General features: G+C 25.2%; 3 protein-coding genes across 3 annotated transcripts in view; 2 read left to right on the top strand and 1 right to left on the bottom strand.

The window, feature by feature from the left end:
- The window catches only part of LOC108001145 (uncharacterized protein PF3D7_1120600-like), a 74,252-nt gene extending 67,634 nt beyond the window's left edge, over positions 1-6,618 (top strand). Inside the window, exons 5-8 of the mRNA XM_062080936.1 lie at positions 2,122-5,442; positions 5,667-5,712; positions 5,868-6,059; positions 6,271-6,618. Of these exons, the coding sequence (XP_061936920.1) occupies positions 2,122-5,442; positions 5,667-5,712; positions 5,868-6,059; positions 6,271-6,300 (3,589 nt within the window). The 3' untranslated portion in view covers positions 6,301-6,618. The remainder of the gene's footprint in view (positions 1-2,121; positions 5,443-5,666; positions 5,713-5,867; positions 6,060-6,270) is intronic.
- On the top strand, positions 6,339-8,876 carry LOC107994503 (inositol-tetrakisphosphate 1-kinase). The gene is made up of 5 exons (XM_028665109.2): positions 6,339-7,013; positions 7,152-7,250; positions 7,333-7,474; positions 7,578-7,714; positions 7,789-8,876. The coding sequence occupies exons 1-5, from the start codon at positions 6,858-6,860 to the stop codon at positions 8,377-8,379; spliced, it is 1,125 nt and encodes a 374-aa protein (XP_028520910.1). The 5' UTR covers positions 6,339-6,857; the 3' UTR covers positions 8,380-8,876.
- LOC107994504 (protein crooked neck) lies at positions 8,772-12,904 on the bottom strand. The gene is made up of 14 exons (XM_062080938.1): positions 12,517-12,904; positions 12,314-12,403; positions 12,063-12,223; positions 11,588-11,784; positions 11,213-11,514; positions 10,997-11,111; positions 10,734-10,909; positions 10,567-10,667; positions 10,395-10,506; positions 10,167-10,313; positions 10,002-10,078; positions 9,800-9,917; positions 9,457-9,717; positions 8,772-9,381 (listed from the first exon to the last, which is right to left on the bottom strand). The coding sequence occupies exons 1-14, from the start codon at positions 12,550-12,552 to the stop codon at positions 9,226-9,228; spliced, it is 2,049 nt and encodes a 682-aa protein (XP_061936922.1). The 5' UTR covers positions 12,553-12,904; the 3' UTR covers positions 8,772-9,225.
- Positions 12,905-12,983: the final 79 nt, after the last annotated feature.

Raw genomic sequence — 12,983 nt, 5'->3', positions numbered from 1 at the left:
TTTATTCGAAGCTTTTTTTAATATTCTGAAGGATAAGCGAGATATTCAAGAAAAAAGACTAAGGTCGAAATTCCCTGAGCGATAGAAAAATTTTTGTCCAAAAATTCCACTTTGTATTAGGAGAACATGATACGATAGGAGGTCGATCGAAAAATTTTTCCGAGAAATGACGTCAAATTCTCGGAATCTCTAAAATTCCAGGAAATGAGGCCCGGTTCTTAGAATTTCTACATTTCTTGGAAATGACGTCAAATTCTTGGAAATTTCGAAATGTTCGAACAATAGAACGATACTTTTGGCCAAAAATTGAACTTTCTATTAGGAGAACATAATTTAACAGAAGTTTTTTCGTATTTATCGTATATTTACCGTTATAAATTATACGATGGCATTGAAAGAAATAAATTAGAAAACCATTTAACTTTTATTCGAAGCATTTTTTAATATTCTGAAGAATAAACGAGATATTCGAGAAAAAAGATTAAGTTCGAAATTCTCTGAGTGATAGAAAAATTTTTGTCCGAAAAATCGATTTTATATTATAACATAAGAAGAGATAAATCGAGAATTTTTTTATAAATTCTAATTTCTAGAATTTTTTTAATTAGAAGAATTTTCAAATTTTGAATTTTTCAATCCTCAAACAAATGAATAAAGATTAAAGAATTTTTATCTAATTTTCAATATTTATTTTTTTTTTTTTTTTTTTTTTTTTACGTGGGGGAAATCCTCATAGGACACCTCGGTCCCCTTGGGGGAGAAGATCGAGGTAGTGCCGGACTCTTACCGGCTAAAACCCCCACGGTGGCCTGATCTTGCGTTCGAGAGCAGCGGAACACTTATTGAACTGTTCCGGTGCTCTCCACGCGCTGCCTGTATTGGCATTTCTTAGTGGGGCGAATGACAATGCGCTCCGAAATGCTTTGGGCGACGCCGGGGCCACACCAGCGTCGCCACCTCTTTGGACCGCCTTTGGGTTGACTCGGGCCCCCACCCGTGCCAACGGCGGTCCCGCGGCCCCCTCTGATAAAACTGGAGTGAAACTCCCAATGGGGGCGGTGTGATAACTGAATCCAATTCGAATTTATGTACTTATCTATTTTTATCTTTGAAATATTTATTTCCTCATACTGACCTATCGTAGTATTCATTTTGTTGAATATCTAGAAAGTTTTTCAACAATTTTCTTAATTCTAAATGATTAAGAAATATAGATAATCGAAACGATAGGAATATATAGGATTGAGAGATACTATAATAGGATTAAAAAGATATATAATCAAATATTTTTTTTTATAGAGAATACAATAATAATTGATGCATTAAAATGTATATAAAAAAATATTTAAAGAAATAAACTTGAATTTAATATGTTTTCTATGAGTTCACTTACGAAAAAATTGATGTAGCTCTTTCGAAACTTTTCATTCAATTTTTATTCGAAGTATTTTTTAATATTATTAGAAGAATAAACGAAATATTTAAGAAAAAAATTAAGATCGAAATTCCCTGAGCGATTGTAAAATTTTTGTCCAAAAATTCGATTTTGTATTAGGAGAATATAATCTGACAGAAGGTGGCATGCAATACATATCTTTCCTCTTTAATCTGCTTATTTTTTTTATATTTATTTTTAAACTCATGTATTGACAGGAACTGTCACTTGTTTTTTTTTTTCAATATTTTACTTAATTCTTATGAAAAGTAATATACTTATCTTTATTGTACTTATTTTTTTAGAATAAAATATTTTCTTATCATATTTTTAGAAACTGCTAAAAAAATACAAAGAGATATAGAAAATATATGTACAATATGCAAATATAAATATGCAAAGTTTTAAATAATAATCAAACATTTTTCTCTATATTTCTATATTTTTTTCTATATCTTTCGATATGTATTGATTATATCAATAATACATAAAGAAACATTATCATAGTACACATTGAGATAACCCTTTATATTATATACATTATATTATATACATTAAATTGTTATCATTCGAAATTTTCCCAAAACTTTTATTAAGATAGTCAAGATACTCCGTTAAAAATATTCATCTCTGTTCCCCATGTTTTTTAACAAAATCAATATAAAATATTACACCTTTCATTTCAGATACACGGATGAGACGCCGCTCGACGACGAAAATGATCAATTATTATACATCCGTGAGCGTGTGGCGTTTAAATTTCAAGAAGCGAATGGATGGATCGATACCGAAAGCCAGCAGTCGTCCCGCGAGGAGCTCGTGGCCAAGACAAAGAGAATTGTCGATCTTTCCGCGCCAAAATTCAAAACTTCCGACGATCGTTACAAGGAATTCTCGCAACAGAGAAGGCTCGATATTCAAAAATTGGGACTTTCGCCTTTTATGGACAATACACGCGAAAATAACGAGAAGAAGAAAGACGAGAATCGGACATATTCTTCTAAACACGAAACCAAGAATGATAGAAAGATTAGCACGTTTATTGTTCAGGCTGGTCCATCGGTGAATATAAAAGGGGAACTGATTACACAAAATTTAGAAAATATTCATATATCACCGGATTCTTCTTTTGTGCAAGAGAATCCAAATGTTGGGACTTATATGATTTGTCATGATTTTTGCAAAAGGAATGGATTCTCCCCTAGAAAGAAAGAGAAAATTGTGAGGATATCGGATGATAATAATGGTAAAAGTAGTATGAAATCGACGAATGGGAAGAAAGGAAGCGATGAGATTGGTAATGGAACAGAAATTTCTGAAAAATTAGAGAGGACAGATATCGTGTCGAAAGAGTGTTCCAGCGTTTTCGTGGAAAATGATGAAAAATTAATCGAAAATAAAACGGAGGAATCGTTAATGAAGAATCTTGAGAAAAAAGAAAATCTTGAATCAACGATGAATTTTAAATTAACACAATCCATTAGCGAGAAATCGATTCAAAAAATTTCAAATCTTAAATCGGAGAATGAAACTGTGGAAGAAGAAGCAGACAATTCAAAAATATCTGTCAAAAATGATCAGAAACAAATACGATTCGATGAACAGATCTCGAAACCGAGAAATCGTGAAAAGGAAAAGGAAATCTGCTCAAATTTGAAACAAGACTCAACGCGTATTTTAGAAGATAACAATGAGAAACTTAAATATTCTTTATCTTTGGCAGATTCTAAAGTAAACGATGAATTACCATTACCAAGTAACATAATTGAAGAAATATACAACATCAACAAAAAAAGACACAAAGAGATTTGTGAAAAGCGAAAAACAGAGAAAGAGGAAGAACGGTACAAGGAGATAGATAAACGTTTCAGTAATATCGTTAAAAAATATTGCGACAAAGATGAGAAACTCGAAAAGTCGCAAATTGATAAAGAAAATTCTAGTCATATTTTGTCCCTGAGTATAATTTCCTCGGAAGATTCGGAAGGATCGGACGAATTTTACACCCTGTATGAACCTGCTGTAGAGGAACTGGATGGTGTTTTATCCTCTTACAATAAAATAATCGACAATATCGTTCAATCCACGAAAACGATCGATAAATTTCTTTCGCGACCGGAATTTGAGGAATATCAAGTAGATGATACAACAAGGATAAAAACGAGTAAAAAATTGATTGATCCTGTATCATTGAGCAAAGAAAAAATATATAAAAAAAGGAAATGCCCAACGCAATCGAGAACCAAACAAAGCACGGTATCGAAGATAAAAAGTTCAACGGTTAAAGATCGATTACCAGCGGCGAATAAAAATATTAGCAAGGAATGGGATGTGAATAAAATGAAACGGGTTAAAAGTACAATATTTACAAAAAAAGATTACGATTCGAAAAAAAAATATGCTGCTCCAAAAATCTCGAGTAAATTTCCGACACGATTGAACTCGTTAATGAAAGATCGATTGAACGTTTGGAAGAAATTCCCGCAAGAAGAAACGTCTGAATCTAACGAAGATATTAGCAAAGATGGAAAAACGATAGGAATTAATGCCTCAAAACAAATTCCTCGTCACAAAACACGTTTATTTCGAATTGTAAACGATAGCTCGAACCTTACCACTTCCTCCAACTATCCTCAATCCTCCAGTATTGACGCGAAAAACGGAAATGACACGAAAATAATGGAAGAAATCTCAAAATCATTGATCGATGACGAGATTCAAGAAAAGACAACAATTTTGAAGATAAATTCGTTGAAAGTAGATAAAGATGATGAGGTTCAAAAAGGAAATTTCGGAACGTTGCAAAATATTGTTTGCTCGGATATTTTGAAACAGGTTGAACCGGAAGCGAGATGCTCGAAAAATTTAATCGCACGTGTTTTTCGTGAAGAAACGCGATTAACAGAAGGTAAAATAAAGAATATTTTTAACGTAAATGAAATCATACCATTGATACTGAAAAACTTGAAAAGCGACGAGACAAATTTTGAGAATTTGAAATTGCTAATTGTCGAAGATTCGAATAATATAGGTTCAAATGAAATTCAAATAATTGAAGAAAGGGAATCGAATGACGAGAAAATGAGATCTGAAAAACAAGATTTGCAATTAGAACATCTGCCAAATGAAAGAAATTTTACTGCGGCTGAAACTATTAAATGTTACGGAGAAATTATGAGAGAAAATATTTTAAATAAATCTGATGAAAAAAATTCTATTCTCATTGAATCAATTCCTAATTCGGAAGATGAATTAAAACGTAATCAAAGTATATCGCAATCTAAAAATGAAAATATTCAAGACGAAGAAGTAGATAAAATAAATTTTAATATTGATTTAAAAAAAAACGCAGAAATTGATAATGTAAATAATATTTCTAAAAAAAATAATGAAAATATTATTTCGAAGGATATTGATATACAGAAAAAGGAAATCAATAGTGAAAATTTAATTTCTACAGAAACTGTATCGAACATTATTAATGAATCAAATGGAAATAAAAAATATAATGCAATGTATGTAAATGAAAAAATAAATTTGCGTAATGAAGATACAAATTTAAATGACATTAATAAAATATCATTGATAACAAATGATGAAAATATGAAACATAATGATTTTGAAATCTCTGATAAATGTCTTGATTTAAAAAAAGAAAAATCTGTCGAATTACATTCTATTAAAGACACAGAGAAAAATGATAAACAATTTGATAATAATTTTTCACAAGTTTCATCATCTAATTCTTTGCATAATTGCATATCACTTCGATCTTCGTCAAAAAATCTTTCGAAAACGTCATCGAATAATCCAGAATTTTCACAGAATATGAACGAATTTAGGCATATTGCAGAATCGAGTGTCGATGATAAAATAAAAAATAATTTTTCATATAATCTATTGGAAAAAAAAAGGATTTTATCGAATGTATACGATGATCTAGACAAAAAATTTTCTTCTACGTATATTGATACCAATTATTCGAGTTTACTCAATCAAGAATATAGGTAAACAATAATAATCATATAAATTGGAAAAAAAAATTTTAATAAATTTTTAATAAATAAGTGTTTTTAAATATAAATATAAATTTAATATAAATTAAATATAAATTTCTTTTTTATTATTTCAATCATTATTATATTTAAAATTATTTTGATTAATTAAAAAAAATATTGTAAAAATATTATTAATTATTATTATTTAAAAAAAATTTTTTCTAAATGTTTAGATTATCTAATGGTATATCTAGTATATCTACGATAGATTCAAATAAGGTAAGAAAAATTGATTTAATTATTCAATTAACCGAGAAAAATAAATTAGTTCATTTTTATTAATTTTCAATTTTGTTCATATGCAAAAAATTTTTTTAATTTTTTGTTATTAATTTGTTATTAATTGGATTTTATCGAACATTGTTTCGTTTTAGATCGAAATTTTATCCGATATTTCACGATCTGAAGGAGAATTATACATGCCAAGTTCCAGTTCATATTCTCTTGGAGAAGTTCGAATGTTGACAAAAAATCGATCAGATGGAGAAAACGCAGTTGATTTTGACAAAAACGATCCTATTTACATTACAAAAGAAATGTTAACTTCTTGGAATGAATCTTCAAAAGTAAAATAATTTCATTAATACTATATATAAAATATAAAATAATTATACATTAGGATCATTGAAATTGAATTGAATCATGTAAATTGAAAATAAGAAATTAAATTATTTAAATTTAAACGTTATTATAATATTATTTTAAATCTTCATTAAAAAAAATAAATTTTAATTCCATTATATTTTTAATTATATTATTTTATTAATTTATTTTTAGTCTCTTACTCAAAGCATAGGAGAAATTTAAAATTGCTGATTTGATCAAAAATCCGTCACGCTACATTCATCATCAATATGAAGTATATTGCAAATATTGCAATTGAAGATGCAACGGCGGTGACATATTCCGTAATATTTATGACTTCAAAGGATCATTAAATACATGATGAAAAATATTACTAAAATATTGTAAATAGAATTATAACTTTAGATAATTATATTATATATTGAATTATTATAAGTTTCGTGTAATTAAGCATAAATAATGTGGAATGTGCTTGTCATTGTAATATCGCTAACCTGTGATCATTTATTATATATTTTAAAATAAATAATAATAATTCTATTTGTGCATAAAGTATAAATTTCAGAAAATGAATATCCTTTACAAACCGAATATAAAATGTATACAACCAGAAAAAGTACAATAATATTGTAAACGAATATTTTTTAAACGGTTCAAACATAACCTTACATTTTGGAAAAAATATGAAATTAGTTGATATAAGAATCTCGTAGAAAACATATTAATAAAGTATAGCATACTTAAGAAGATTGTTAAAATAATGTACTGTATACGCTTTAATGGATAAAAATTATATTCTATATAAGAAAACAACACGAAAAAAAATGTGCGACAAGTATGTCATTGGTTACTCAATATCTGAAAAAAAGCGACAGAAATTTAATTGGAATGATTTTTGTACTGTTTGTGAGTCTGAAGGTTTTCTATTAAAAATGGTAATTAGTTTTTAAGTTTCTTTATATTATTATTAAAAAATTATACTACATAAACTAATGTGAGGTTATGTACGTGCATTTTTTATGTAATATTTTATATTCGATTATAATATTTTAAAATTGATGCTTTAATTTTAGATTGATATAAATTCTGATCTTGAACCTCAGGGACCATTTCATGTTTTTATATACAAAATGACAGATAAACTAGCACATGCTGAATATGGTGATCAAAATGTATGAACAAATTTTTTTTATGTTTATTATAAACAATTGTAACAATTAATTATAATTAATTGTATATAATTATATTTTTTAGGCCAAAGCAATTATTTCAAAAATGAAAGAATATTTCTGCCAACATCCTGAAATAATAGTTATTGATCCTTTGGATAATATTAGTATTTTAATAAATCGTTATAAATCTTATGAAATCTTGCAAGAACAATTACAACTCAATGGTAAATGAAAATTTTTAATTTAAAATATAATTTTATTAACAAATAATTTGACAAAAAATTAAATTTTAAATTATAGATTTTAACTTGTATATTTGTTTTTTAGAAGTATTTACGCCAAGGTTTATAGAAATTAAAAGTAAAAATATTGTTGAAAATATATCATTGTTAAAAATGGCAGGTATTAAATTTCCTTTTCTTTGTAAACCACTTGTCGCTCAGGGTTCAAATGATGCACATAAGGTATTTTATTAAATATATTCATATTTATGTTAAAACATGTTTTATAAAAATTAATAATAAATATTTTTTTATAGATGATGGTAATTTTTAATGAACAGGGTGTAAAAGATTGTCAGCCTCCTTGTGTAGCCCAAGAATTTGTCAACCATAATGCAATCCTTTATAAGATATATATAGTTGGAGAAAATTTTCATGTAGTTGAAAGACCTAGTTTCAAAAATTTTTATGAAAAAGACTGTACTGCATTAAATACAATATTTTTTAGTTCTCATGATATATGTAAAAGCGGTTCCAAATCTAAATGGTCAATTCTTACAGAAGAAGACATTCCAATGACAGTAAAACCAAAATATGAAATATTAAAAAAAATTGTCAAAAGAGTTACAGAACTTTTTGGATTACTTTTGGTTGGTGTAGATGTTGTTATTGAAAATCATACTGGAAAATATGCAATTATAGATGTAAATATGTTTCCTGGATATGATAGTTATCCTAATTTTTTTCAACAATTAATAAGTTGCATTAAAAAATTATCAATTGAACACAGAGATATACAACAACAACATTCTAAAAGTTATACATTAAAGAAATGTTTAAGTGATGATTTAGATTCCGGTTTTGAAAGTGATGAAAAAAAAAAATATTCTACAAAGACAAATAAATAATACGAATAATGAATAAATTAAAGGGATTAATAATTATATCAAACTGATATTACAGTTCACTATATTGTAACAAGTACAAAGCGATATAATTTGAAAAAATAATATAAACTTTTTTTTTATAATAGCTTAATACAATTTTGCCTTCACAGGCATTTAAAATTTATAGCAGATCTGCGTTTTATAACTAGAATTACTTGCTTTTTCACAAAATTTTTTTAATTGTTTGTTTATAGTATAAGCTGGAAAAAAATTAATTTTGTTTACTATCTACATCGAAATTTTTTAATAAATTAGTCTGTTGTGGTAAGAAACGCATGACTGCCAAAGAATATTTTGTACTTTTCACTTATATACTATATTTGCATAAGTGGTTGAATAAACAACATCTGGGATTAATGTATGTAATGTATGTTTATAAATTTACATTTTCATTGTGAAATATAAAACTGTACATTAAAAATATTAAAAATATATAATAAAAGGGTTACTGAATACTATATTTTTTTTCTTTAAACAATATTTTCATTTTAAAATAAAGTTGCTTATTTTATTTTAAAACTATTAAAAGAGTTAAATCTCAATTTTTTAAGTATTTAACTATTTATTATTTATTTAATTTATTAACTATTTAATAAATTAATTTACTTAATAGTATAATAATTAATATATAATTATTTATTAGCTTGGTTTAGTTTAAGATTTGAAATATAATCAATGTTTTTAAAAAGATTTAAAATTAATCAATCTTCGTTTATATTTTCATTTACTCGTTATTTTATTTACATATTAAAAAACAAAAATTTATTTTTTATTTACAAAAAAAAATTTTTTTACGAAAATAATTTTTTAACTATTGGAATCTAATTGATTATTTTCATTTTTTTCACTAATTTCTTTATTTTTTATCCAAGCCTTAGCAGATGCTAAAAATTTAAGATTAGGTCTCTGTGATTCGTCTTCTGGAAATACGAAATCAAATATTTCTTCCCAACCATCATCACTCTATAAATAAAAATTTCAAATATAAAAAAAATATTTTTTAAAATAATTTTCAAATAATATAATAAATTTTTTTACTCCATCTTCTCCAACGATACGTCTTCTACGTTTAATTCTTCGAGGCATTTTTTCCATAATTTTAGCTCGAGTTTCATCATCTCCTTTTTCATTTTCAAAATCTCTCCATGCTTCTAAAAGTAGCGCTCTGCTTTCTTTATCACCATTCTGTCTAAGAGCATCATTTCCACGTTCAAAGATTCTTCTTGCCAACACAACATTATCAAAATCATCCTCACTTGTTGAATTTGCTAATTCAAATTTAGCATATGCTATCCATACCTAAATATAATTTATATATTATAAGTTAATAATATAAAATAAATTTTTATAAAATGCATTTTATATTGTATATTAAACTTACTTTAACATGAAGTGTACGTTCTAATAATCTTTCAAATAATTGCCTTGCATTTTCTGTTTCATCTTGTGATATTTCAAAATCAATATATGATTTCCATAGAAGTTCTGGCATATCCAATCTACAAAATTAAAATAATATAATACAATATAATAGAAATTTATTAAAAGAAATGATTTTTAAATAATTTTTTATAAATATTAACCTTGATTGTGATATAGCTAATTCGTAAATAGCTCGTGCTCGTTCCACATCACCTAAAAGTGTTTCTAATTCTGCAAACTGAATAAAATATTAATAAATAATTTTTAATTATTTATTACGTGTTTATAAAATTATAATAAGTAATAAATTATTTAAATTTGTATACTTTCATCCATGTTGTGCAATTCTCTGGTCCAAATTCAAGAAATTTTTCATATAAAATTCTACATCTATCAAATTCTCTCAATTGTATTTCTAAATCAATATATCCACGATATAATTTATCTCTAGGACAAATACCTAATGCCATACCCTATAATCAGTTAAAATAAAATTATTATTATTTTTTTAAAGAAATTATTAAGTTTCATAAATATTTTAAATTATTACTTACTAATGTTTTTCTAGCTGCTATTAAATTTTTTTGTCTTATTTCAAAATTAGCATAATATAACCAAATTTTAGAGAAAGTAAAATGTTTATGAGGAATTAATTCTAAACAAGCTCTGAAAAAAATATAAATACATTAATCAAGTTATTAATTTTAATAAAAAAATATTAATTACCTGTAGACTTGTCTACATCTTTCTATATCTTCAGTATCAAGTTCTTCAAACAAAGCATAATTTATCCAAAGATAAATATATCTTCTCCAAAATTGTTTTTCCTAAAAGATAATATATTTATAATAACATATCTATTTAAAATATTATTTTGGATAGTAATTTCTTACTTTAGTTGGAGGTACATTAGCTACTGCGCGTTCATAAGTTTCTCTAATAATATCTACATTTCCTTCTGATTCTACTAATCTTAAATAATCAAACCAGGCATCATAATTAGAAGGATTTTCTTTCACTTCTTGCTCATATTGATATTTTCGTTTACTTACTATTACATCTTCAATACCTATAAATAATAATATATATGATTATACATATATAAAATTCATTATGATAAATCTATTAATCTATTAAATCTATTAAAATTGAATACCTGAACGATCTCCATATTTCTTTTCATGTATTGTATATGCTTTATAAATTTCTTGTGTTTTTTCTTTTGGGATATGATCTAATGCATATTTATAAATTACTCTAGCTCGATCATGCTATAACAAAAATATATATAACATAAACATATATAATATGAGATGCATTAAATATTATCATTGGATATTATAATAAAATAATCTTAATATAATCTCTTTACTTCTCTTTGTCCTTCTTCAAACTTTGCAAATGCAATAAATAATCTTTCATCTAAATTTTCGTCACCATAAAAATCAATAGCGCGTTCATAAACATTGCGAGCACCATTAATAAAACCATGAGATTCTTCAAATCGAGCATATTTTATCCAATGCTTAACTTCGGGATGAACCATTACAAATCGTTCGTAAATTTGTCTAGCTCTTTGTATTTCTTTATATCTTAATTCAAATTTAATGTAAGTTTGCCATGCTTGTTCGTCAGGTTCCCATTCTATCCATCTTTCAAATACCTGACGTGCTCCTAAATGAATTCTTCAATTATTAAGTTTTTATAGTATATTATTTTAAATTAAAAATATAAGAAAAAAATTTACCTGCAATATTTTCTAACATTTCTTCCATATAAGTATATTTATACCAAAATTGATTTGCTCTTGGTAATATAGTAACAGCACGATCCCACAAATTTCTAGCATGGTTTACCTGACGATTTCGCATTTCCATTTCTGTATATTTGAGCCATAATGTAATATTTCTATGATCAACATCTAAAGCACGTTCATATATAGATCTGAAATTTATAAGTTCATTACAAATCTTATAAAATAATTCAATTTATTTTTTTTTTTAATATTTTTTTTTTTTATAACATTTTTGAAAGTAACATTGCATCATGTTTTCAAATATTTATTATTAATATAAAATTTAGAGTATTTTTTATTATTATATATATAATAATAAAATATAATATATTAATTATATATAATACATAATCATAATATATAAATACTATGAATCAATGTGAGATCATTTTAGACTAAAAAATAAAAATAATTTTATATTTTATACCGTGCCCGTTGTATCTGTTTTTGGCTCTCTTCCCACTGAGCATATTTTATCCAATTTGAGATAACCATACGATTTTTACGAATATTATCTTCAAAAGCCTTACGTTTTCTGTGCTGATAATCAGCTAATTCGTGAGGATCAGAGATCTTTTGTTTTGGTGGCTATAAAAACATAATATTTATTACATATCTTTTAATTATTTTAGCTTAAATATTAAAATATTAAAATATTTGAAATTTAAAAATTTTTACCGGTGGTAAAATTTCTAAATCCCTTTCTTTAGCTTCTCGTAAAAGCTGTTCTGCTGTTATTTGAATTTCAGCAGGTGCTTTATTTTTAACCTAAAATAAAATAAAATTTAAATAATTTTATACAAAAAATTATTTTAATTAAATATTAGATTGTATAATAAATGATAACGATATATAATTGATAAAATATAAAAATTACATACCTTTGCAACTTTTGGCATTTTCTGTGATTTCTCCATAGTGTTTAATTTAATTTTTTTACTTTTTAACAAAATAAATAATTAAAATAATTAATATGTATGATATGATTTATTAAATTATTAAACAAATATTTCAAAAATATTTTTTATATTTTTACTTATTTCAATTTCATATTTCACAATAAAAAATAATATATATTTTTTTTAAATTAATTTCTCTTTAAAAATCAGAATCAAATAATATAAAATTAAAATATTATAGTATTATTTTACATAATAAATATATAAATAATGTTTGCAATTATTAAGAGATATTATAGTAAACATACATTAATACAAGTCAAGCATAACTTATCTTATATTCTATAGATTGTGTGCACGATACAATGTTATATAGTTATTTTAATCTTTTATTATATTCCATTGGTAATCATCTTTTTGATATTTTTATTATAATTTGAAAAATATTT

Source organism: Apis cerana, linkage group LG10 (genome assembly GCF_029169275.1).
Source record: "Apis cerana isolate GH-2021 linkage group LG10, AcerK_1.0, whole genome shotgun sequence".
Classification (NCBI taxonomy): domain Eukaryota; kingdom Metazoa; phylum Arthropoda; class Insecta; order Hymenoptera; family Apidae; genus Apis; species Apis cerana.
Note: the sequence above shows the minus strand (reverse complement) of the source record. Positions and strands in the feature narration are given on the sequence as shown.